Source organism: Hippocampus bargibanti, linkage group LG06 (assembly GCF_051943395.1).
Source record: "Hippocampus bargibanti isolate YZ-2025 linkage group LG06, ASM5194339v1, whole genome shotgun sequence".
In the NCBI taxonomy this organism is placed as follows: domain Eukaryota; kingdom Metazoa; phylum Chordata; class Actinopteri; order Syngnathiformes; family Syngnathidae; genus Hippocampus; species Hippocampus bargibanti.
This window is the reverse complement of record NC_142739.1, coordinates 19,002,501-19,023,889: the sequence shown is the minus strand read 5'-3', so window position 1 is coordinate 19,023,889 and position 21,389 is coordinate 19,002,501. Positions and strand designations below refer to the sequence as shown.

General features: G+C 44.3%; 2 protein-coding genes across 4 annotated transcripts in view; one reads left to right on the top strand and one right to left on the bottom strand.

Annotated features, from left to right (window-relative positions):
* The window catches only part of LOC148896672 (oxysterol-binding protein-related protein 10-like), a 56,856-nt gene extending 50,471 nt beyond the window's left edge, over nucleotides 1-6,385 (bottom strand). For both annotated transcript variants that reach the window (XM_088999478.1, XM_088999477.1), the window contains exon 1: nucleotides 6,222-6,385. In XM_088999478.1, the coding sequence (XP_088855604.1) occupies nucleotides 6,222-6,385 (164 nt within the window). The remainder of the gene's footprint in view (nucleotides 1-6,221) is intronic.
* Nucleotides 6,386-6,487: 102 nt separating this feature from the next.
* LOC148896671 (glycerol-3-phosphate dehydrogenase 1-like protein) lies at nucleotides 6,488-18,357 on the top strand. Of its 2 annotated transcripts, none has more exons than XM_088999481.1 (8): nucleotides 6,488-6,628; nucleotides 7,983-8,160; nucleotides 8,450-8,590; nucleotides 9,587-9,725; nucleotides 11,622-11,734; nucleotides 15,339-15,575; nucleotides 15,672-15,778; nucleotides 16,637-18,357. In XM_088999481.1, the coding sequence occupies exons 2-8, from the start codon at nucleotides 8,053-8,055 to the stop codon at nucleotides 16,731-16,733; spliced, it is 942 nt and encodes a 313-aa protein (XP_088855607.1). In that variant the 5' UTR covers nucleotides 6,488-6,628; nucleotides 7,983-8,052; the 3' UTR covers nucleotides 16,734-18,357. The 2 variants fall into 2 exon arrangements, with proteins under 2 accessions (XP_088855607.1, XP_088855606.1); XM_088999480.1 differs by lacking the exon at nucleotides 6,488-6,628 and adding an exon at nucleotides 6,773-7,518.
* The last annotated feature ends 3,032 nt before the right edge of the window (nucleotides 18,358-21,389 follow it).

Sequence of the window (21,389 nt, the reverse complement as noted above, 5' to 3'; positions counted from 1 at the left end):
GCTTTGTCAGCGAACTAAAATTTGCTGGTAGCTCTGGCCCGATATTTATAACCCTACTATCCAGAGGTGGCTGTGCCAGCGCTCTGCTCTTATAGGTCCCTGCCCTAAGGTTGGGGGGAGCAGGGGACCATTTCCTGAGGCTACACTGATTGCTTCTATTGTCCTGACTGATTATGGTCTACGACTGGCCTGATTGCTCCATTTACACTGGTATCACCTCATCAGCATAACTAAGCTTGTGTGATGACGATCTCAGGAGTGTGTTGTAAGCAATACGTCTGTGTCAGCTCTCAGTCGTACAAGAGTGGTGCATCAATGAAAATGTTTCTTCAGCCGTTAACTGTACTTTGAAAGTGTCGGACGTTTTGCTTCTTATCCAAGAGGCTTTGTCAGCCAACTAAAATTTGCTGATAGCTCTGGCCCTATATTTATATCCCTACTGTCCAAAACGTGTGTGTGTGTGTGTGTGTGTGTGTGTGTGTGTGTGTGTGTGTGTGTGTGTGTGTGTGTGTGTGTGTGTGTGTGTGTGTGTGTGTGTGTGTGTGTGTGTGCATCAGTGTGCGTGCGTAAAATTAAGTATACATCAAATTGTCCAAGTGTAATCATGGAGCTCATTACACATTTGGATGGTTCTATTGATTCAGTTGGGCAGTTTAGAAAAGAGAGGAAGACATTAATATTTGGGAAAGGAAATGTGGAGGGTGGAGTGGTGTGTCTCGGTACAGAGAAGATGCTGGAAAGGAACAAATAAACAAATGCAGGGCTTTCCTGGATGACACATTCAGTGTTTCTGGGACAATCGCCCACACATCTCCTTTCAGTAGTGTTCATAATACAAGCTAAAACTGAATGATTGGAAGCATATATGAACAATTGAACTACAAATATGACCTAAAGTATGTGGGGGGTAATGAACAAAGGTTGGCTGGTGAAGATGATTTAAAGAAGTGCACCAACGGAAACCCTGAGCTCTTTGTTGCATTTTTTTCCAGACAATGTATTTGAATGCCAATTGGGCAGGAAGTATATTCAGAATTTGGATGGTGTTTCCCATAAAAAAGTATTATGAAACACTAGAAGTACAATCAATGCCTCTATAAAATGAACCACAGCAAAATATGAGCATGTTACACTATTTTAATAATTTTTTTCAAGTCAAAGTCACAGTCAGCTTTATTGTCAAATATGCTAATATGCATAACATACAGCACAGATGAAATTAATGTCCTCTCGGACCCAGCGTGCAAGGCACTAATGGCTAAAAAAGACACAATTTACAACAGACAATACATGTAATTTCTGAATGTAAAGTGAGGTAGTGTCGTATGTAAAGTGAGGTAGTGACGTATGTAATGTGAGGTCGTGACGTATGTAAAGTGACGTAATGTAGTAATGCAAAAACAAACAACAAGAAAAGGTTGAAGTGGTTGAAGTGAGGTCTTGCAGAAGAATTGAGTAATAACAAAAACATAGAGTTCAGGATGATAGTAGAGCGTGTAGCGTGTCCTCAGAGTTCGGTGAGTGTGGCAGTGGGAAGGGGCAGGGTGGGCAGGGCTGGGAGGGAGTTGAGTCTCCGGACTGCCTGGTGGCAGAAACTGTCCTTGAGCCTGCTGGTCTTGGCTCGGAGACTCCGCAGTCTCTTACCCGGTGGCAGAAGGTTGAAGAGGCTGTGGGAGGAGTGGGTGGGGCTCCAACTCTTTTGAGCGTGCGGAGGAAGTACAGGCGCTGGTGGGATTTCTTGGCCAGTGATGACGTGTTGTAGCTCCAGGACAGGTCTTCAGATATGTGCACTCCCAGGAAATTGGTGCTGCTCACTCTCTCCACTGCAGTGCCGTCAATGGTTAGTGAAGCACGCTGGGGGCGCACTCTCCTGAAGTCCACAACAATCTCCTTCGTCTTCTGCACATTCAGACGGAGATTGTTGTCCTTGCACCACGTGGCAAGGCGGCTGACCTCGTCCCTGTAGGCTGTCTCCTCATCGTTGTTGATGAGGCCCACCACAGTTGTGTCATCCGCAAACTTTATGAAAAGGGTGAAGCTGGGTGATGATGGTGAGCAGTCATGTGTGAGCAGAGTGAAGAGGAGGGGGCTCAGCACACACCCCTGGGGGGGCCCCTGTGTTCAGCGTGATGGTGCTGGAGGTGTTGTTTCCAACTCTGACTGCCTGTGGTCTCCCCGTCAGGAAGTCCAGCAGCCAGTTGCACAGGGAGGTGCTGATCCCCAGTTTACTCAGTTTGTCGGTGAGCTGTTGGGGGATGATGGTGTTGAATGCTGAGCTGAAGTCTATGAACAGCATTCTGACATAGGAGTCTCTGGTCTCCAGGTGGGTGAGCGCTGTGTGGAGAGCAGTGGAGATGGCATCATCAGTCGAGCGGTTGGGCCGGTATGCAAACTGGAAAGGGTCATGCTTGGGGGGGAGGGCAGCCTTGATGTGGTTCATAACTAGCCGCTCAAAGCACTTCATGAAGATGGGAGTGAGTGCGACCGGGCGGTAGTCGTTGTGGCAGGTGGAGGACGACTTCTTTGGGACCAGGATGATGGTGGTGGCTTTGAGGCACGTGGGCACAACAGCCTGGCTCAGAGAGGTGTTGAAGATGTCCGTAAAGACATCTGTGAGCTCATCCGCGCAGTCTCTCAGGACACAGCCAGGAATGCCTTTGGGACCGGGGGCTTTGCGTCTGTTGGTCCCTCTGAGGGATCGCCTCACGCTGTCCTGGGACAGTGTCAGCACCTGGTCGGCAGGAGGTGGTGGGGTCTTCTGTGCCGGAGTGCTGTTGTCTGCCACGAAACGTGCGAAGAAGTCATTCAGGTGGTTCAGCAGAGTGGTGGAGTTCTCGCAGATCTGTGGAGAGGGCTTGGAGTCTGTGATGGTCTGTATCCCATGCCACAGGTTCCTGGTGTCTCTGCTGTCTCTGAAGTGGTTGGCGATCCTCACGTCATCCATGCACTTCCTCATGTAGGAGGTAATATAGTCTGTGTACTCTTGGTGGTCTTTGGTGTTGTTGTAGGTGGCCGCTTGTCTGAACATGTTCCAGTCAGTGTTGGAGAAGCAGTATTTGAGTGCCTCTGACGACCCATCAGGCCACACCCTTATCTGCTTCTTGACTGGTTTGACGACTTTGACAAGTGGCCTGTATGCGGGCATTAACATAATAGTGGATTGGTCCGAAGCTCCTAGGTGGGGGAGGGGGTACGCTTTGTAGGCTCCTTTGTGTGTGGTGAAAACATTGTCCAGAATGTTGTTACCTCTAGTCGGAAAGTTAATGTGTCCATGGAATTGTGGAAACACACTTTTTGGGTTGGCGTGGTTGAAATCACCACCCAGGATAAGGAAAGCATCTGGGTGGGCTGTCTGTTGCTCTCTGATGTGCTGATAGAGTTCATTTAATGCCGCGCTCCTGTTGTTAATTGAGCTCGGGGGGATGTAAACTGCTACCATCAGTATGGCACTAAATTCCCTCGGCAGGTAGAATGGCCGACATTTTATGACCACAAGCTCCATCAGTGGTGAGCAGTGTTTGCATACCACCACAGCGTTGCGGCACCAGGCATCACTGATGTAAACACAGAGTCCCCCGCCGCGAGTCTCCCCCCTCTCGACGAGTGCTCTGTCTGCCCGGAAGCTAGTTAGCTGGGCTAGCTGGATGGCACTGTCCGGTATGCTGTCGTTCAGCCATGTTTCCACAAACACAAGGGCACGACACTCACCCACGGTCTTGGAAGTTGAGCGGAGAAGTCTGATGTAGTCCATTTTATTGTCCAGCGAGCGTACGTTAGCCAGCGTGATGGTAGGAATGGTCGGTCGGTGGGGGCTAGCCGTGAGCCTAGTACGGATACCTCCACGCTTCCCCCTCTTCTGTTTCCTCATACAGCACTTGTGGCGCCTCCACTCTGGGTTGGGTGCAGGAGTGGGGGCCGGTGAACGAGCCGACTCCCTGAGCAATCCATACTTGCGTAGCACTTCTGCTTCAGCTGGTTTTGGTTTTAAAAATGAACTGCCGATGTCGAGCAGAACCTCATGGGAGTATGTATGCCTCGGTTGTAGCAAGGCAGACGGAGACGAACATTTACACGAGTTAGACAAACAATAAACACGAAAACACCAATTTGGCGGGAGAGAGAGGAGCCGCTGCGTGTGCACGTGCCGCCATCTTGGGGGAAAAAAAATCATCATAATGTTATTGATATAATGATTTGTTTCACTGAAAGCTGCTGCTTGGTTTTAAAACTACCTTAGCAGTCAGTTGCAGTGTATTAGATATGATGTTCTCTGGTCTGACATTATATCTGTTTACGAGTTTGTGATACGGGGTTCTCTACTCAGTCCACTTTTTTTAACCTATCCATGGTCACAATCGAGGTCAAAATGTGTCAAATGCAAGATTCAATGTTTATGAAAATGACACCACTGTCTACGCCTGTGCTGCATCCCTTGCACAAGTGGTTAAAGATTTATAAAATACCTTCATGGTGCTGAACCTTGTTTCAAATGCAGATAAGATCAAAGTGAGTTGGCGACCCGCAGGCTCATTCACTGGCACATCTTCATTTACACTACAAGGTAATTCTTGGGCTGCTTCCTCCCTATCTTTATGTTGTTATCAGGCAGGAAAGCGCCTGATTGTATTCATTGCATTCTCACGACTTCACTGTTTCTATCTCAAATACAAGGATAAAAATAGGGAGAAAGGCTTTTGGGAGTGTCCTTCAAAATGAAAACAGTAGTATTTCGAGTAAAGAATTAAGCTCGTACAGTATATGTATTCCATGCTTCAGCTGAAAAGAAAATAATCTTTTTTCCTTCAATATTGTGTATTATTTATCACACAGTTGCGGTCCCATGACACTATACTGTAGTCAAGGGCACTGTTTCATGATACTCTTGTTTTATGCCAAAATCCCAGAGCATGCATTTTCCTCATGTCATTTCATCCCCGCTTTGTTCAGTGGAAAGGTCAGTTGGACAGTCTGCGGTTGGATGGATGCATGGCTTGAGGAGCCCGCGATAAGAAGAAAGCAGCGTCAGCGCAGAGCGCCGATGCGTATGTGGAACTGTCGTGGCTTGGAATTGAAGCGGATTTATGTGGGACAGGAGATGTAAGACAATGTCTTTTCGTTAATGGATGCTACAGCTTCGTGTTTGCTTTCAACATTTTGCTTGTAGTAGACGTACAAATTCCACCATGACGTCCCTGATCCACTGCTGACATGGATGCTTTGATCCTCTCCTCTTTCAACTAGAACTGCTTCATGTCATCACAAAGAGGGTACAGCAAGTCCTGAAGAATGAATGACTCTGTCTTTGTGTTGTCATATTTGTTATTTTTTCCAAAAAAAAAAAAAAATCCTCAAGATGGCGGCGCGTGAACACGCAGCAGCTCCCCTCTCCCGGCAAATTGGAGTTTTCATGTTTATGTTTGTTAAGTAATTATAAGTGCCTTGCATGCTGGGTCCGAGAGGACAGTAATTTCATCTGTGCTGTATGTCATGCATATTAGCATATTTGACAATAAAGCTGACTTTGACTTTGACTTTGACTTAAGTGGGTACTTTATGCACCAGGATTTGTCACTGCTGTGAAGACTGAATGGCCCACCTCAGGAGACCTGCCTTCACAAACGAGCTGTATTTAGTTGCCAATGTTGAAAATGAAGTAGAGCATCTTGGATTGGGTTGGTGGTAGGTGGTGGTGGAAGTGGGTGGAGGGTATAAGTGTAAAGGCGGCACTGTATGTGAGTGTGAATGGATGTCAATATTTAAATGTCTTGCCATTGACTATCGACCACTACAGGGTGTACCTCGCCTTTTGCCCAAAATCAGCTGGGAAATACTCTGGCTCACCCGCAAATCTGAGCAGCATAAGCTGTAGAACATCAATTATGCTGAAGTATATTTATCAATTCATAAAAATGCACAACATATTTCATTGTGATGAAACAGAGCAAAATCCGAAATTGTGATTGATGTCATAAATTTCTTAATTATTTCCCTTAAATTTCTCAAGCAGCCATCCAAGATCAATGTGTTATAAAGCTCGTTGCAAATTTCATTTCACCTCTGGTTAACCCAACAATTCAAACTGAAATTAATGGCATTTAGACATTGCCCATTATACATAGCAACATAAATTAAATAGGCATGCAAGTTACACCAGTATCAGTTGAATATTTGCATGAAAATATATTATTATTATTTAATTTTAAATAATACTGCACACTCACCTACTCTGCCAGCCCTGCAAGCGGTTTGTGTATTTCCTCAGAATCCCTTCCAAACGCTGTTGTTGCGGCGATGACCCTGCACCACGATGCCCGGACTCGAACTCCGGTTCTTGCCTCTTATCGGGATATCTGGCAGGGCTCTCTTGACGCACCGACCGGCTCATGCTGCCGTTCCTGTTCCGGCTCTATTTTGTCTCTTCCCGGTTGGTTACTATGTTTAAGTGGTTGTAAAGAGACGGGCAAGAAGTCTCAAGAGATTGCCCCTCAGTGATTCCCAATTGATGCAGCGATGAGATAGACAGGACACAAATTCTACAAGTGGAGCTTTACTGATTCCTGACAGCGTTGACACTGGAGACGGACTTATTTACTGCGGAGCTGTCCTCTTCCCCCTCCCTTCATTTGTGGTGACGTTATTTTTTTTTAATTTGGAAATCCCGGGTTGGTCACTCCCCCAAGCCCGGAATTTTTTCATTTATTCATTATAGCATTACGGCATCGAGGGTTGGGTGGGCAAAAACTTGCAGAGGGAAAAGCATCTTACTGCTTTATTTAGAAACGTTTTTCCTGTTTGAAACAATCATAATTTTGGATTATGTGTTGTACAACAGTTGTCAACGTGTCCGTCGTTATTGCATGTCTGCCATTGTTATATAATGTTGTGGATCTTATGATGGCGTCACCATAGATGACGCTGATCCGTGCAGTGATTTAACTGCAGTAAAAATAACACTTGTCGCTTTAATCACTCGTTATATATTCGAGTGTCTGTTTTCCGTTCAACTTCAAACTTTGTCCTAAATGCAACTGCAACTGTAATGGTTCTGACGCCAAAGCTACATAAAGTCTCTTGTGATAGTTTCTAATTTGAAAACTGTAGCAATGACCCCCTTGTTAGCTCCCCTTTTAACCGCAAGTCATTGACATAGTTCACGTCCCACCAAAACGAAATGACACAACGATGTGAGTGATTATCATTGTGTATTTAATGCATTAACTGTGGAAGGAAGCTTTGTGTACAAGGGTTAAAATGTTAGCATTTTGCTGCTAGCACGAACAGTGAGCAATGCATAGGATGTGAAGGTCACGTGACCATTGCTTTGCTTCTCGACTCCAAGCAACTGTCGTTGCTGCTGCAAGCATAACCGTGGTTGTCTCTGCCAGAGATCCAGTAGGAGTTTGTACAATAAATACGTTTACGCTCAAGAAAAAAAACAAAAGAAAAAGGTGGCTAAACGTTACACGTGTCGACCATGGCGTCTCCGCTCAAAGTTTGCATTGTAGGATCCGGAAATTGGTGAGTTTCAACAAGACACAAGAATCGCGCTACAGCGATGATAAGTTAACGGATTCAACCCGTTAAAATGAATGTGGTTCAGTTTTAAGCTTCATAAATTCAGTGCGTGAACTCATCCTCTATCTTGTCCGTTGCTAATGTGTGCTATACCGGAAGCAATTGGGTTGTTGACGGTATTGCATTGCATTACTCTATCATTATCACAACACAGACAGGAAGGGTTCTCTTTCATGTCTAATACACATGTACCTTTTCGCGGATGGTTGTTATTACATAGTACGAAGAAAGCACAAGTAGAGCTGTGATGTAACACCATCCAAAAAGCCAATTTACAGACAACAAAATCTTTGCGCAAGTGTATGCATCATTGGCATAAATTGGGCATTCCGTCTTTGCTAAATTATTTAGTTGAAGTGGGGTACCGTCTTAACTAATCTAAAAACCGACCTCTGTTTTGTTTCCAGGGGATCAGCCATTGCCAGGATCATTGGAAATAATGCAAGGTCATTGCAACATTTTGCGACCACCGTGAAGATGTGGGTGTTCGAAGAAAACATAAACGGTCGAAAGCTCACTGACATTATCAACAAAGACCATGAGAATGTCAAGTACTTGCCTGGATACAAACTGCCTGATAATGTGGTAAAAAAATCATCTTTTATACCATCATTTTATTTTAAGATCAATGTGTTTCGTACACACTGTGACAGTATTTTAGTTGCTGTGTCTCTCTCAATTTTGAACACTGTTGATCTCTCCCCAGGCAGCCTCAAATCCTTCCCAAACCATCCAAATTCATGCTAAGGCTAAAGAACACGTCTTTCCTTCCTTCTGCTGCTTGCATTTGAACTGATTGTACATTCAACAGTTTAAAGCTTCAAATCAACAAATGTAAATATGAGAGTACTTTGTATCATTTCTGTGTTGACAGGTGGCTGTTTCTCAGCTTCGTGATGCTGCGGAGGGAGCGGACCTTCTGGTGTTTGTGGTCCCCCACCAGTTCATCAGGAAACTGTGTGACGAATTAGTTGGCTGTGTTCCAACAAAAGCTCGAGGAATCACTTTAATAAAGGTAAAAGCAATAACTCAATTTAAATACGAAACCACAAAGGTATCAGCTCTCTCACTGAGGATGGCTATTTGGCTCAAACATCGGCCCATCAACAACCACCACCCCCCATTGGCAGCCGCACGCACGCACGCACGCACGCACGCACGCACACACACACACACACACACACACACACACACACACACACACACACACACACACACACACACACACACACACACACACACACACACACACGCACGCGCGCGCAGTCTTGAAAGATGTGTGAGCTCAGCTCATTCCACGAAGGGAGTGTTAATTTCATACACTGTCGGACAAATCCTGATGCTCACACACAAGATGTGAATGGGGCTAATTGACCATGCTACCATTTGTAGGGCTATGTTCGAAGTATGGAAGTAATCAGTGATATTCATTTAGAAGAGGGAATAGAAAGCTCAACTATCCAGTCTGAGGAATATTGTCACCTGCACACTCACGGTTCCCAAAACAAGTTCAGTTATTCAATATATATTAATAGCTTCAAATAATATAGGCTAACGCTGGATAGTAGCTACTCAATCCTTAGTACCTAATTATTACGAAATACCATCAGATTTTGTTGTGATCACCACACGCGCACACTGGCCTTTAAAAAATATAGAATAATTTCTCAATGACAGGCTGCCTTTGTTTTGATCAGGGACTTTTTTTATCCTGGTAAATATTCACTCTTGCATTTAATTAGTGAAATGAAAGCCAACACAACACCTCGCCAAAAAAGATCCGTGCATACACGAATGCAAGACAGAGCAAATTCTTCAAAGTATCTGGGATAAAAAGCTGATGGAAAGACAGACTCATTAATTAGACAGGGGGCGACTTTTTAAAATCCCGCTCAGCAAGAAAAAATGAACGATGTTGCTCGGTTTGCTCAACACGCCTTTTTTGGAACCCTTTGAAAACATTCTTTTTGAGAAATGAGACGCTTGGCCCTTCTATATAATTTTCTTTCAGGGGATAGATGAAGGTCCCGAAGGCCTCAAGCTGATCTCTGACATCATTAGAGAGAAGATGGGCATTGATGTCAGTGTCCTTATGGGTGCTAATATCGCCAATGAAGTGGCGGCTGAGAAGTTCTGTGAAACCACCATCGGTAAGCAGAACAAATGTGAATGAAAAAGCATGACATACTGAGGTGATAGAACAGATATGGGCAAATTACAGCCTGCGGGCCACATACAGGCTTTTTAAAAAAGTTGCCTGCCTGGCCATAAAGCTGCCTGCCCCATTTTTCACAACTTGAAACACAATAAGACGAGTAATCGCAAAAAAAAAAAAAAAAAACATTGTCGCAAAGTGTAAAATTTATTTTTTAAATTAAAGGACAACCGACGCCATCGGACAAGTTGTGTACATAATTTGTAAAATGACTTCAAATGACTTCTACTAAGCGTATTTCACAAAGATTCCACCGCATATAGCTATATTTTACGTTTTAAGACTCGCGCTAAATATTCAGGAAGTCTTGTTTTTCAGTTGGTCACGATTCCTGACTTCACATCACGGAGGGAAAGCCCCTGACCGATTAAGAGACACACAATGCATTTTGCGGTACTTTGTTTCGTCTGAAAACTTTGTGTTGATCCATGTTGATGGCGCAATTAGAAGGAAAACACATAAATAACACAATGGCGAATCATTGTGTGTTGCACCAAGACTACTATTTGATACTAGCTGACACAAATTCCCAGCAGACAAATCAGCCCTGAAGATACTAAAAGGAGAGGAGTAGCAGTACCTTACATTGCAGGAGTTTCTGAAAAACTACAAAGAGTCCTTTGGCAACACAAAATTCCTACTTATTTCTAAGTGATAAACACTTGAATGCAAAAATTAGTGCATCCAAAAGATAGGCTGCCAAATGAAAAACAAAGTAATGTCGTTGATTAGATGCATTGTAAAAATGAAAATTGTAAAGAGCAATACATTGGGGAGACTAAACAAATTCTCAAAAAAAAGACTTTATTAGCATCACAGGAATAGTACTCGTGGGCCTCAATCGGCAGTACATATGCACCTAAAAGCTAGCAACCACTCATTTGACGACAACGAGGTTAAGATCTTAGCGAAAGAAAATAGATGGTTTGAAAGAAGCTATTTTCATAAAACAGTAAAATCCTTCCCTAAACCGCCATGATGGGGCGAGGTTCAATTTGGATCGTTCGTACAACAGACTGCCTAGGCAACATAGGCTTAGTTATGCTGATGAGGTGATACCAGGGCAAATTGGGCAATTAGGCCAGTCGTCAGTCAGGACAATAGAAGTAATCAGTGGAGCCGCAGGGAGTAGTCCTCTGATCCCCCAACCTGAGAACAGGGACTTGCCATAGCAGAGTCCGGCACCGCCACGCCTGGACAGTAGGGAAGATGTCTGAAGAGATTTTTATCGGCACCCATAAAGAAAAACCAAAATCCAAACACATTTGCGAATGGCGCTCCACGTCATGCTTTTATTTTTCAGGAATTGAAAAGCATGACGTGGAGCGCCATTCCCAAATTTCTTTGGGTTTTTGTTTTATTTGGTGCCGATAAAGTGTTGGTCAGACCTCCGGCAATGTTTCTTCCCTCCCACAAGAGGGCGGTATTTCCCTTTTGCACAGGTTTCTTGCTGCATTGAATGTTTATGTAGTCCTAAAACTCAATATTCTGTGGGTCCTGCAATTTGAGTGAAAATGACAAAAACCCTGGCACTGGAATGGACAGTATTGTGTACTTGAGAGTTTCAAAGGCGCTTAGAAATTAAATGTATTATTTTTCCTGCACATCCTCTGGCAGTGAATGAGTAAACCTGAATAGCTTGAATGTGTTTGGATTGTCAAAGCTAACCCTTATTTTAAGGAAAACTGCCATTCGAAAAATATAAAACATATCTTTGACCTTATCTGTTGTGTTAATTTTGAAAAAGCTATCCTGTCTATGTTCATTTGCCACATGCATACTTTTCTAGCCGCTTGATGTCGTTGTGTCTTAATGTTGACCTTACATGCAGGCAGCAAAATTCTGGAGAATGGCTTACTATTCAAAGAGCTATTGCAGACTCCCAACTTCCGGATCACGGTGGTGGATGATGCAGATACTGTGGAGTTGTGCGGAGCTTTGAAGGTACACAAAATAGGAATACAAGCAGTCACTTATTAAGTGAAAGACCTAAATAACGATTGAGATCAACTGTACCATGACTGCACCGGCGCAATTCTGTCGATAATATTTTTTGTAGCGTTCGCATGAGCTGACGAATGCTTTTGACCTTGTTTGCAAGATGGGAAATGTGAAAACAGCCTTCGTTTTGCCCACTCTGTCCGTTATCGACAGCTTGACTCTATCCAATCTGACACCGGGCGACACATTTAATCGCCTCTCCATTTAAAAAAATAATTAATTTATGCATGCCAAAATTGCTTGAAAAAAAAATAGAGTATACAAGGCATTATCCAAACTTTTCATTATTAACCAGTGCATATCCAGGGATGAGAACTTTCTGCCGATCGGCGGATTTCCGACTTTTTCGCTGTTCATTTCTTGTTTTCGGCTTGTGTTGGCAGAAAGCACAATTTTGATTGGATTATACTGACGCCGGTTGGTGGAAAGCGCCATTTTGATTGTATGATCTTGACTTAGATGCCGTTGATGTCGAAACATGTAAACACCCCCTCTTTAATAAGCGGAGGAGTAAAGAAAATCAGGTTGATTCACCTTTGTGGAGAGAACAGGTTCTAATTTCATAGATTGGAATTTGGAATGAAACAATACCATCGATGAAACAGTCAGAGGCACTATGACAAGCCCCATGCTAACGTTAGCATCAAAATACTACTGGCAGCAGAAAGCAAGCGTGCAAGCTAATGACTTTTATTCTGATATATATATATATATATATATACAGTAAAGTCTCGTTATATCGATATTCTCAGGAGTCGGAAAATATATCGATATAACCGGACTATCGATATATCCGATCCTGCGGCATGTAAATTTTCTCCTTGCGTTCATAGAAATAGTATCGTAATAAGCAGTACTATCGATATAACAAGACTTTACTGTATATATATATATATATATATATATATATATATATATATATATATATATATATATATATATATATATATATATATATATATATATATATATATATATATAATATATATATTAATATATATATATAATATATAATATATATATATATATATATATATAGAATCAACCTGATTTTCTTTACTCCTCCGCTTATTAAAGAGGGGGTGTTTACACAGCGGCAGATATACAAGGAAGAGTCTCAGGTATGAAAAACTGGACGGCACCAGGCCCGGATATGGTCCACACCTACTGGCTAAAGAAACTCACAGCTCTCCACGAGCGCCTAGCAGCACAAATGAACCAGCTGCTGATGGATGGGACTCACCCAGGATGGCTAACCGAAGGGCGAACAATCCTGATCATGAAGGATTCCTCAAAGGGTGCAGTTCCTTCCAACTATCGGCCAATAACCTGTCTCTCCACAACATGGAAGCTCATGTCAGGCATCATTGCGGCTAAGATAAGTGGACACATGGATCAATACATGAGCAAAGCACAGAAAGGCATTAGTAGAGATACTAGAGGTGCCAAACATCAGCTGCTGGTTGACAGAACAGTCGCTCAAGACTGCAGGTCCCGACATACCAACCTGTGCACAGCCTGGATTGATTACAAGAAAGCATATGACTCGATGCCACACACATGGATCAATGAATGCTTGGAGTTGTATAAGGTCAACAGGACCCTGAGAGCCTTCGTTGCAAACTCGATGAGGATGTGGAAAACCACACTTGAAGCCAATGGCAAGCCACTAACGCAAGTGTCCATCAAATGTGGCATATACCAAGGTGATGCACTCTCCCCACTGCTGTTCTGCATAGGACTGAACCCCCTCAGCCAGATAATCGCCAAGACAGGCTATGGATACCGCCTCAGAAATGGAGCTACGATCAGTCACCTCCTCTACATGGATGACATCAAGCTGTATGCTAAGAGCGAAAGGGACATAGACTCCCTGATCCACACAACCAGGATCTACAGCAGTGATATCGGAATGTCATTCGGGCTGGAGAAATGTAGTCGGATGGTGACTAAGAGGGGCAAGGTAGTCCACACTGAAGGGGTCTCACTCACTGAAGGAACAATAGCAGACATTGAAAACAGCTACAAGTACCTCGGTATACCACAGGCCAATGGCAACCTCGAATTAGCAACAAGGAAAGCGGCTACGACCAAATACCTCCAGCGGGTGAGGCAAGTCCTCAGAAGCCAGCTCAATGGCAAGAACAAGACCCGGGCAATAAACAGCTATGCCCTGCCAGTGATCAGATACCCTGCAGGAATAATAAGGTGGCCAAAGGAAGAGATTCAGACCACGGATGTTAAGACCCGAAAACTCCTCACCATGCACGGAGGGTTCCATCCCAAGTCCAGCACCCTGAGACTGTACACAAGCCGTAAGGAAGGAGGCCGGGGACTAGTGAGTGTGAGAGCCACTGTCCAGGATGAAACATCCAAGCTCCATGAATACATCAAAGAGAAGGCTCCAACGGATGATGTACTCAGAGAATGTCTCAGTCAATGGGGAACAGAGGATGAGGTGCTGGAAGTGGGACAATCATGGGAGGAAAAGCCCCTACACGGGATGTACCACCGAACCATAGCAGAAGTGGCTGATCTCAAGAAGTCCTATCAGTGGCTAGAGAGGGCTGGCCTAAAGGACAGCACTCATCCTGGCTGCCCAAGAGCAGGCCCTGAACACCAGAGCCATAGAGGCAGGGATATACCACACCAGACAAGACCCAAGGTGTAGGTTGTGCAAAGAGGCACCTGAGACAATCCAACACGTAACTGCAGGGTGTAAGATGCTGGCAGGGAAAGCCTACATGGAGCGCCATAACCAGGTGGCTGGCATAGTCTACCGAAACATCTGTGCGGAGTATGGACTGGAAACCCCAAGGTCAAAATGGGAAACACCTCCCAAGGTGGTGGAGAATGACCGAGCAAAAATCCTGTGGGACTTCCAGATACAGACTGACAAGATGGTAATGGCCAACCAACCAGATATCGTGGTCATAGATAAAGGGGAAAGGAAAGCCGTTGTCGTGGATGTAGCGGTCCCGAGTGATGGGAACATCAGAAAGAAGGAACATGAGAAAATCGAGAAATACCAAGGGCTCAGAGAGGAGCTGGAGAGAGCCTGGAAGGTAAAGGTGACAGTCGTGCCTGTGGTGGTCGGAGCACTTGGGGCAGTGACCCCCAAACTCGACGAGTGGTTGCAACAGATCCCGGGAACAACATCGGATATCTCGGTCCAGAAAAGCGCAGTGCTGGGAACAGCACGGATACTGCGCAGAACCCTCAAGCTTCCTGGCCTCTGGTAGAGGACCCGAGCTGAAATGGGGACAGACACCACCCATGGTGGGTGAGACGAGGATTATTTATTATTTATATATATATATTAATATATACATACATACATACACATATATATATATATATATATATATATATATATATATATATATATATATATATATATATATATAATTTATACACAGATTATTACTTTTTCTGGGCCACTTCTTTTCTTTTCTGCTTTTTCCCTGCTCCCCGTCTTCCTTAATTAACAGGGTTCACCATGCTAAAAACTAATCAGATAATTTCTTGGTCTTCTTGTGTGGGACAGAACATTGTGGCAGTGGGTGCAGGTTTCTGTGACGGCTTGCGTTGCGGTGACAACACGAAGGCGGCTGTAATTCGACTGGGCCTTATGGAAATGATAGCGTTTGCCAAACTCTTCTCAAAGGAAGACACAGTTTCCACAGCAACCTTCCTCGAGAGCTGTGGTGTCGCTGACCTTATCACGACCTGCTATGGTGGCCGAAATCGCCGGGTGGCAGAGGCCTTTGCCACCACAGGCAAGGTATAGTCAGACGACATAAATCCGTTGGATGTTTGAAATGAAAACAATAAATGACGAGTTTAATCTGCGTCTGACTAACCAATTGCATCTGCCCAGAGCATTGAGGAACTGGAGAAGGAGATGCTGAATGGTCAGAAGCTTCAGGGTCCTGCAACCTCAGCTGAGGTTTACCACTTACTCAAGGAGAAGGGCTTGGTGGACAAGTTAGTGCAGCTCTCTTTTCTCAATCAACTCTTGAATTGTCCCTGGCAAATGTGATCATTTAATTATCAGCAGCCAGAAAAGATGCTTGGTCTTTAATGTGAAGAAATAGCTGATGCCAACACATACGGATTGAATACATTGGTCAACAGGAAATTTTAATCAGAGATGGCCCTTTGTATGACCCATGACCTGGGTCTTCTCTTCTGCGCTCTGCTCTTCAGGCCACTCCATTGTTTTTCCAGTGTGATTAATGTCTGGGGACTGAGAGGGCAGTGGGAGGAGTTTAAACTGTACCTGGTACAATTCTCAGAGTATTCTTCTGCAATTAAAAATGATGTCATTAATATTTTAAGGCCTTTAACACACCTTAACCTGGGGTTCCATCTCCGTTCAAACGAGTGAAACCCTACTTTTTCAGATTTTGCTGAATGTCTTGTGTACATGTAGGATGGAAGGGCAAATTACAGCTTGATCGTGTCAATCTTTTCTAATGTATTGCAATTTCATTTTTTATTTGTATTAATTATTTTTTTTATGAAAATGTCCCTGGCCACGAAATTGCCAAATTTATTTTAGCATTAAAGGACTTCTGGACATAAATCTCCTCTTGACCTATATTTCGTCTTTAAAATTCAGAAAAAGGGAAATTGCAAACCTCATTGACACAAATACAAAACAATGTAACCCTGGGTGTCAACTGCAACATGGAAAAATAGTTAAAGGATGTTCTGACAAGAGTGATTTTGGAGCACCAAAGTGTAATTCTATCCACTGATGTATAAAAAATGCCACCTTCCGTAGCTTTTTTCTTCATTCCATTCAGATGCCCAATGTAATGAACACGTGTCTCTCTTTAGGTTCCCACTTTTCTCGGCGGTCTATCACATTTGTTTTGATGGGAAACCGGTCCAGGAGATGATCTCTTGTCTGCAGTGCCATCCAGAGCACCTGTGATAACTGCCTGCATGTCAGCGATTTTTCATGCTCATCATTTCTTTCTTTCGCGCGATTAAACTACTGTACTTGCTTATGCTTCAAGGCAAGTCACGACAGTATGGTCAATATTTGCACTCTGTTGAAGGCCATTGTAATTTGATCAAATAATGCATATGCCAGTGTATTGGTCAAATGATTTTAAACTTACCATGAAGGATAATTTCTTTTTTGATGCAAAGAAATGTACAAAAGAAGGACAAAAGATACAGTAAAGTCTCGTTATATCGATATTCTAGGGAGTCCGAAAAAATATCGATATAACCGGGACTATCGATATATCCGATCCTGCGCCGAACTGCATTACACAAAAGCCGCCAAAAGAGGGCAGCCAAGCGCCATATAAGAAACGGAGCTGGCCATTAGCTCCCTTTTTTTTGGGTCAGAGATGTTCACCCAATGTTGCCTCAAAATGGCACATATAATTCTTTAATGATTGTAAACATGTATGCTTTAATCTTCAGAACTACAGTGTATTTGAAACATATTCATAACTGGATGTGTAACAAGAAAGCATATTATCCGAATCTGAAGCCATTGTTTGGATTCACAAGCAATGCAAGACGTCTTGGCGTGAAGTCATTTTTATTTGCATTTGAATAAAAAGTGACATCGGCTGTCCTTTAATACACAGTATGGAATGTTAATAATTTTCAAAATCATCGCGCTTCAGCAGACAAAACAAGAAACATTGTTGCAAAAAACGATTGCATTCATATACAGTACAGTGGGCATGTACATAACACAACAGGGAAACTGCAACGCTTACATCTTACTGTATTATGTATACAATTTAAAAAAGTCATCAATCTTCTTCTGCTTCCCATTTTTACCTTTTAACACAAACACTTCAATCTCATCTGCTACACACGAGCTAGCGTCTGAAAATGAAAATGGCTCTGCTACACGGGTGCTGGGCACGTAACCAAGTCACCTGACCAAGTCGACCAATGGCGCGACTGATGGCGTGACACGTAACCAAGACACGTGACCAAGTTGACCAATGGCGCGACCGATGGCGTGTCACGTGACAAAGTCACACGGCCAAGTCGACCAATAGCGCGACCGATGGCGGCTCATGTGACCAAGTCGACCAATGGCGCGACCGATGGCGGCTCACGTAACAAGACACGTGACCAAGTTGACCAATGGCGCGACGGATATATCGATATAAACAACAAAAATGGCCGGCGGGGGATGAAAAGGAGCACCGTAATAACCGGATTATCATAATAACCGGGTATCGTACTAAACGGTACTAATTATACATAAAAAGACTAGAAATGCGCAAGGGAAATGAAAATAGTATCGTAATAAGCGGTACTATCGATATAACCGATATCGATATAACGAGACTTTACTGTAGTAACAGTCGAAAAGAATAGCATGACTGCATACAAAACTTAACTAACAGATGAAAAAAATGACACCTGCAGTGTTGTTTGCTTTTCGTTTTTGTAAGACATATTGATTTATTTTTATAGCAAATATTTACTATACGTTTTATTCCTTAATTGTTTTTATGCATTTTTCACAAGGTATTTTGCATTTTATTATGAAACATAAATCAGACATTCAAACATCTGTCAGTCTGCTGCAGTCTTCTTCTTTTCCTTTCGGCTTTTCCCTTCACGGGGTCGCCACAGCAAATCAGTGCCCTCCATCTTTAGAGGTTTGATCCGGATGCCCTTCCTGACACAACCCTCTGTATTTTTCCGGGCTTGGGACAAGAAGGCACAAGAAGACATATGTCCCTTTGTGGCTATAGAACAAGCAATCCGCTCAGTAAAAGGCTCCCAAACACAAAATGGTCAGTGGCACAGCAACATTCAAAAAAGCAAAAACTATACTCACCTTTGCCCTTTATCTATGACCACGATATCTGGTTGGTTGGCCATGACCATCTTGTCAGTCTGTATCTGGAAGTCCCACAGGATCTTTGCTCGGTCATTCTCTATTACCTTTGGAGGTGTTTCCCATTTTGACCTTGGGGTTTCCAGTGTATACTCCGCACAGATGTTTCGGTAGACTATGCCAGCCACCTGGTTATGGCGCTCCATGTAGGCTTTCCCTGCCAGCATCTTACACCCTGCAGTTATGTGTTGGATTGTCTCAGGTGCCTCTTTGCACAACCTACGCCTTTGGTCTTGTCTGGTGTGGTATATCCCTGCCTCTATGGCTCTGGTGTTCAGGGCCTGCTCTTGGTCAGCCAGGATGAGTGCCTCTGTGCTGCCCTTTAGGCCAGCCCTCTCTAGCCACTGATAGGACTTCTTGAGATCAGCCACTTCTGCTATGGTTCGGTGGTACATCCCGTGGAGGGGCTTTTCCTCCCATGATTATCCCTCTTCCAGCACCTCATCCTCTGCTCCCCATTGTCTGAGACATTCTCTGAGTACATCATCCGTTGGAGTCTTCTCTTTGATTTATTCAGGGAGCTTGGATGTTTCATCCTGGACAGTGGCTCTCACACTCACTAGTCCCCGGCCGCCTTCCTTACGGCTTGTGTACAGTCTCAGCGTGCTGGACTTGGGATGGAACCCTCCGTGCATGGTGAGGAGTTTTCGGGTCTTAACATCCGTGGTCTGAATCTCTTCCTTTGGCCACCTTATTATTCCTGCAGGGTATCTGATCACTGGCAGGGCATAGCTGTTTATTGCCCGGGTCTTGTTCTTGCCATTGAGCTGGCTTCTGAGGACTTGCCTCACCCGCTGGAGGTATTTGGTCGTAGCCGCTTTCCTTGTTGCTAGTTCGAGGTTGCCATTGGCCTGTGGTATACCGAGGTACTTGTAGCTGTTTTCAATGTCTGCTATCGTTCCTTCAGGGAGTGAGACCCCTTCAGTGGACTACCTTGTGGACTACCTTGCCCCTCTTAGTCACCATCCGACTACATTACTACAGCCCGAATGACATTCCGATATCACTGCTGTAGATCCTGGTTCTGTGTATGTCCCTTTCGCTCTTAGCATACAGCTTTATGTCATCCATGTAGAGGAGGTGACTGATCGTAGCTCCATTTCTGAGGCGATATCCATAGCCTTTCTTGGCGATTATCTGGCTGAGGGGGTTCAGTCCTATGCAGAACAGCAGTGGGAAGAGTGCATCACCTTGGTATATGCCACATTTGATGGACACTTGTGTTAGTGGCTTGCCATTAGCTTCAAGTGTGGTTTTCCACATCCTCATCGAGTTTGCAACGAAGGCTCTCATGGTCCTGTTGACCTTGTACAACTCCAAGCATTCAGTGATCCATGTGTGTGGCATCGCGTCATATGCTTTCTTGTAATCAATCCAGGCTGTGCACAGGTTGGTATGTCGGGACCTTCAGTCTTGTGCGACTGTTCTGTCAACCAGCAGCTGATGTTTGGCACCTCTAGTATCTCTACTAATGCCTTTTTGTGCTTTGCTCATGTATTGATCCATGTGTCCACTTATCTTAGCCGCAATGATGCCTGACATGAGCTTCCATTTTGTGGAGAGACATGTTATTGGCCGATAGTTGGAAGGAACTGCACCCTTTGAGGAATCCTTCATGATCAGGATTGTTCGCCCTTCGGTTAGCCATCCTGGGTGAGTCCCATCCATCAGCAACTGGTTCATTTGTGCTGCTAGGCGCTCGTGGAGAGCTGTGAGTTTCTTTAGCCAGTAGGTGTGGACCATATCCGGTCCTGGTGCCGTCCAGTTTTTCATACCTGAGACTCTTTCTTGTATATCTGCCTCTGTGATGGTAACTGGGTTCTGTTCAGGGAGGTTGCTGTGCTCCTCTTTCAGAGTCACCAGTCATTGTGCACTGCTGTTATTGTGACCTCCTTCTCCCATATGCCTTTCCAGTATCTTTCAGTTTCCAGCCTTGTAGGGTCTGCTCTGCTGTTAGAACCCTGCCACTGAGCGTACACTTTCGCAGGTTGTGTTGCGAACAGCCTGTTTATTCTTCTGGCCTCATTCTCTTTCGTGTACCTCTTTAGGCGACTAGACAAGGCCTGGAGCCTTTGTTTGGCAGTTTCGAGTGCTTCAGGTATGGTTATCTGCATGTACCTCTTGGGTATTGGCCTTTTATTCACACCTCTCTGGGTCTCCGTCAATTGACTCACATCTTTCCGAGCCGCCTTGATCTTAGCCTCCAACCGTCTTTTCCATGGTGGGTAATGGATCCCGTGGCTCTCATGGTTGCTCTTGTAGCCAAGCATCTCTAGGATCACTGATGCTGAGGCGTATATCAGCTCATTGGTTTCCGTGATCGTTCCGGTCGGGATCGTTCTCAGTGCTGCATTCACAGTTTCCATGAGACTTTCAGGTGGTACTTCACATAGCCGTTGTAATCGGTTTCTTAGTTGCCCAGTTTTCATTCTTGCCATGATCTTATCTCTCAGGTCAGTTGCTGCTTCGCTCAGCATTTCCTTCATTGGGGCTGGCTTCCCAATCTCATCATTCATTGGGGCTTGCTTCCCAATCTCTGGTTGAACCTCTTCCTCTGATGTGGCAGCCTGGGGCCCTTCACCTCGGAATTTGTGTTGTACTTCATCAATCTCAAGTTGTGATAGCAATTGCCGTTTGTGGATATTGGAACACTGAGCTACTAGTTGTTTCGTGGTCAACCATGACTGTGGGTTTCGAAGTAAC

Excerpts from the sequence above, each read along its gene's own strand:
- LOC148896671 (XM_088999480.1), top strand. The coding sequence starts at position 7,475 with ATGGCGTCTCCGCTCAAAGTTTGCATTGTAGGATCCGGAAATTG. Across the intron at positions 7,519-7,982 it reads ATTGTAGGATCCGGAAATTG|GGGATCAGCCATTGCCAGGA; the intron begins GTGAGTTTCAAC and ends TTTTGTTTCCAG. Across the intron at positions 15,779-16,636 it reads GAGAAGGGCTTGGTGGACAA|GTTCCCACTTTTCTCGGCGG; the intron begins GTTAGTGCAGCT and ends GTCTCTCTTTAG.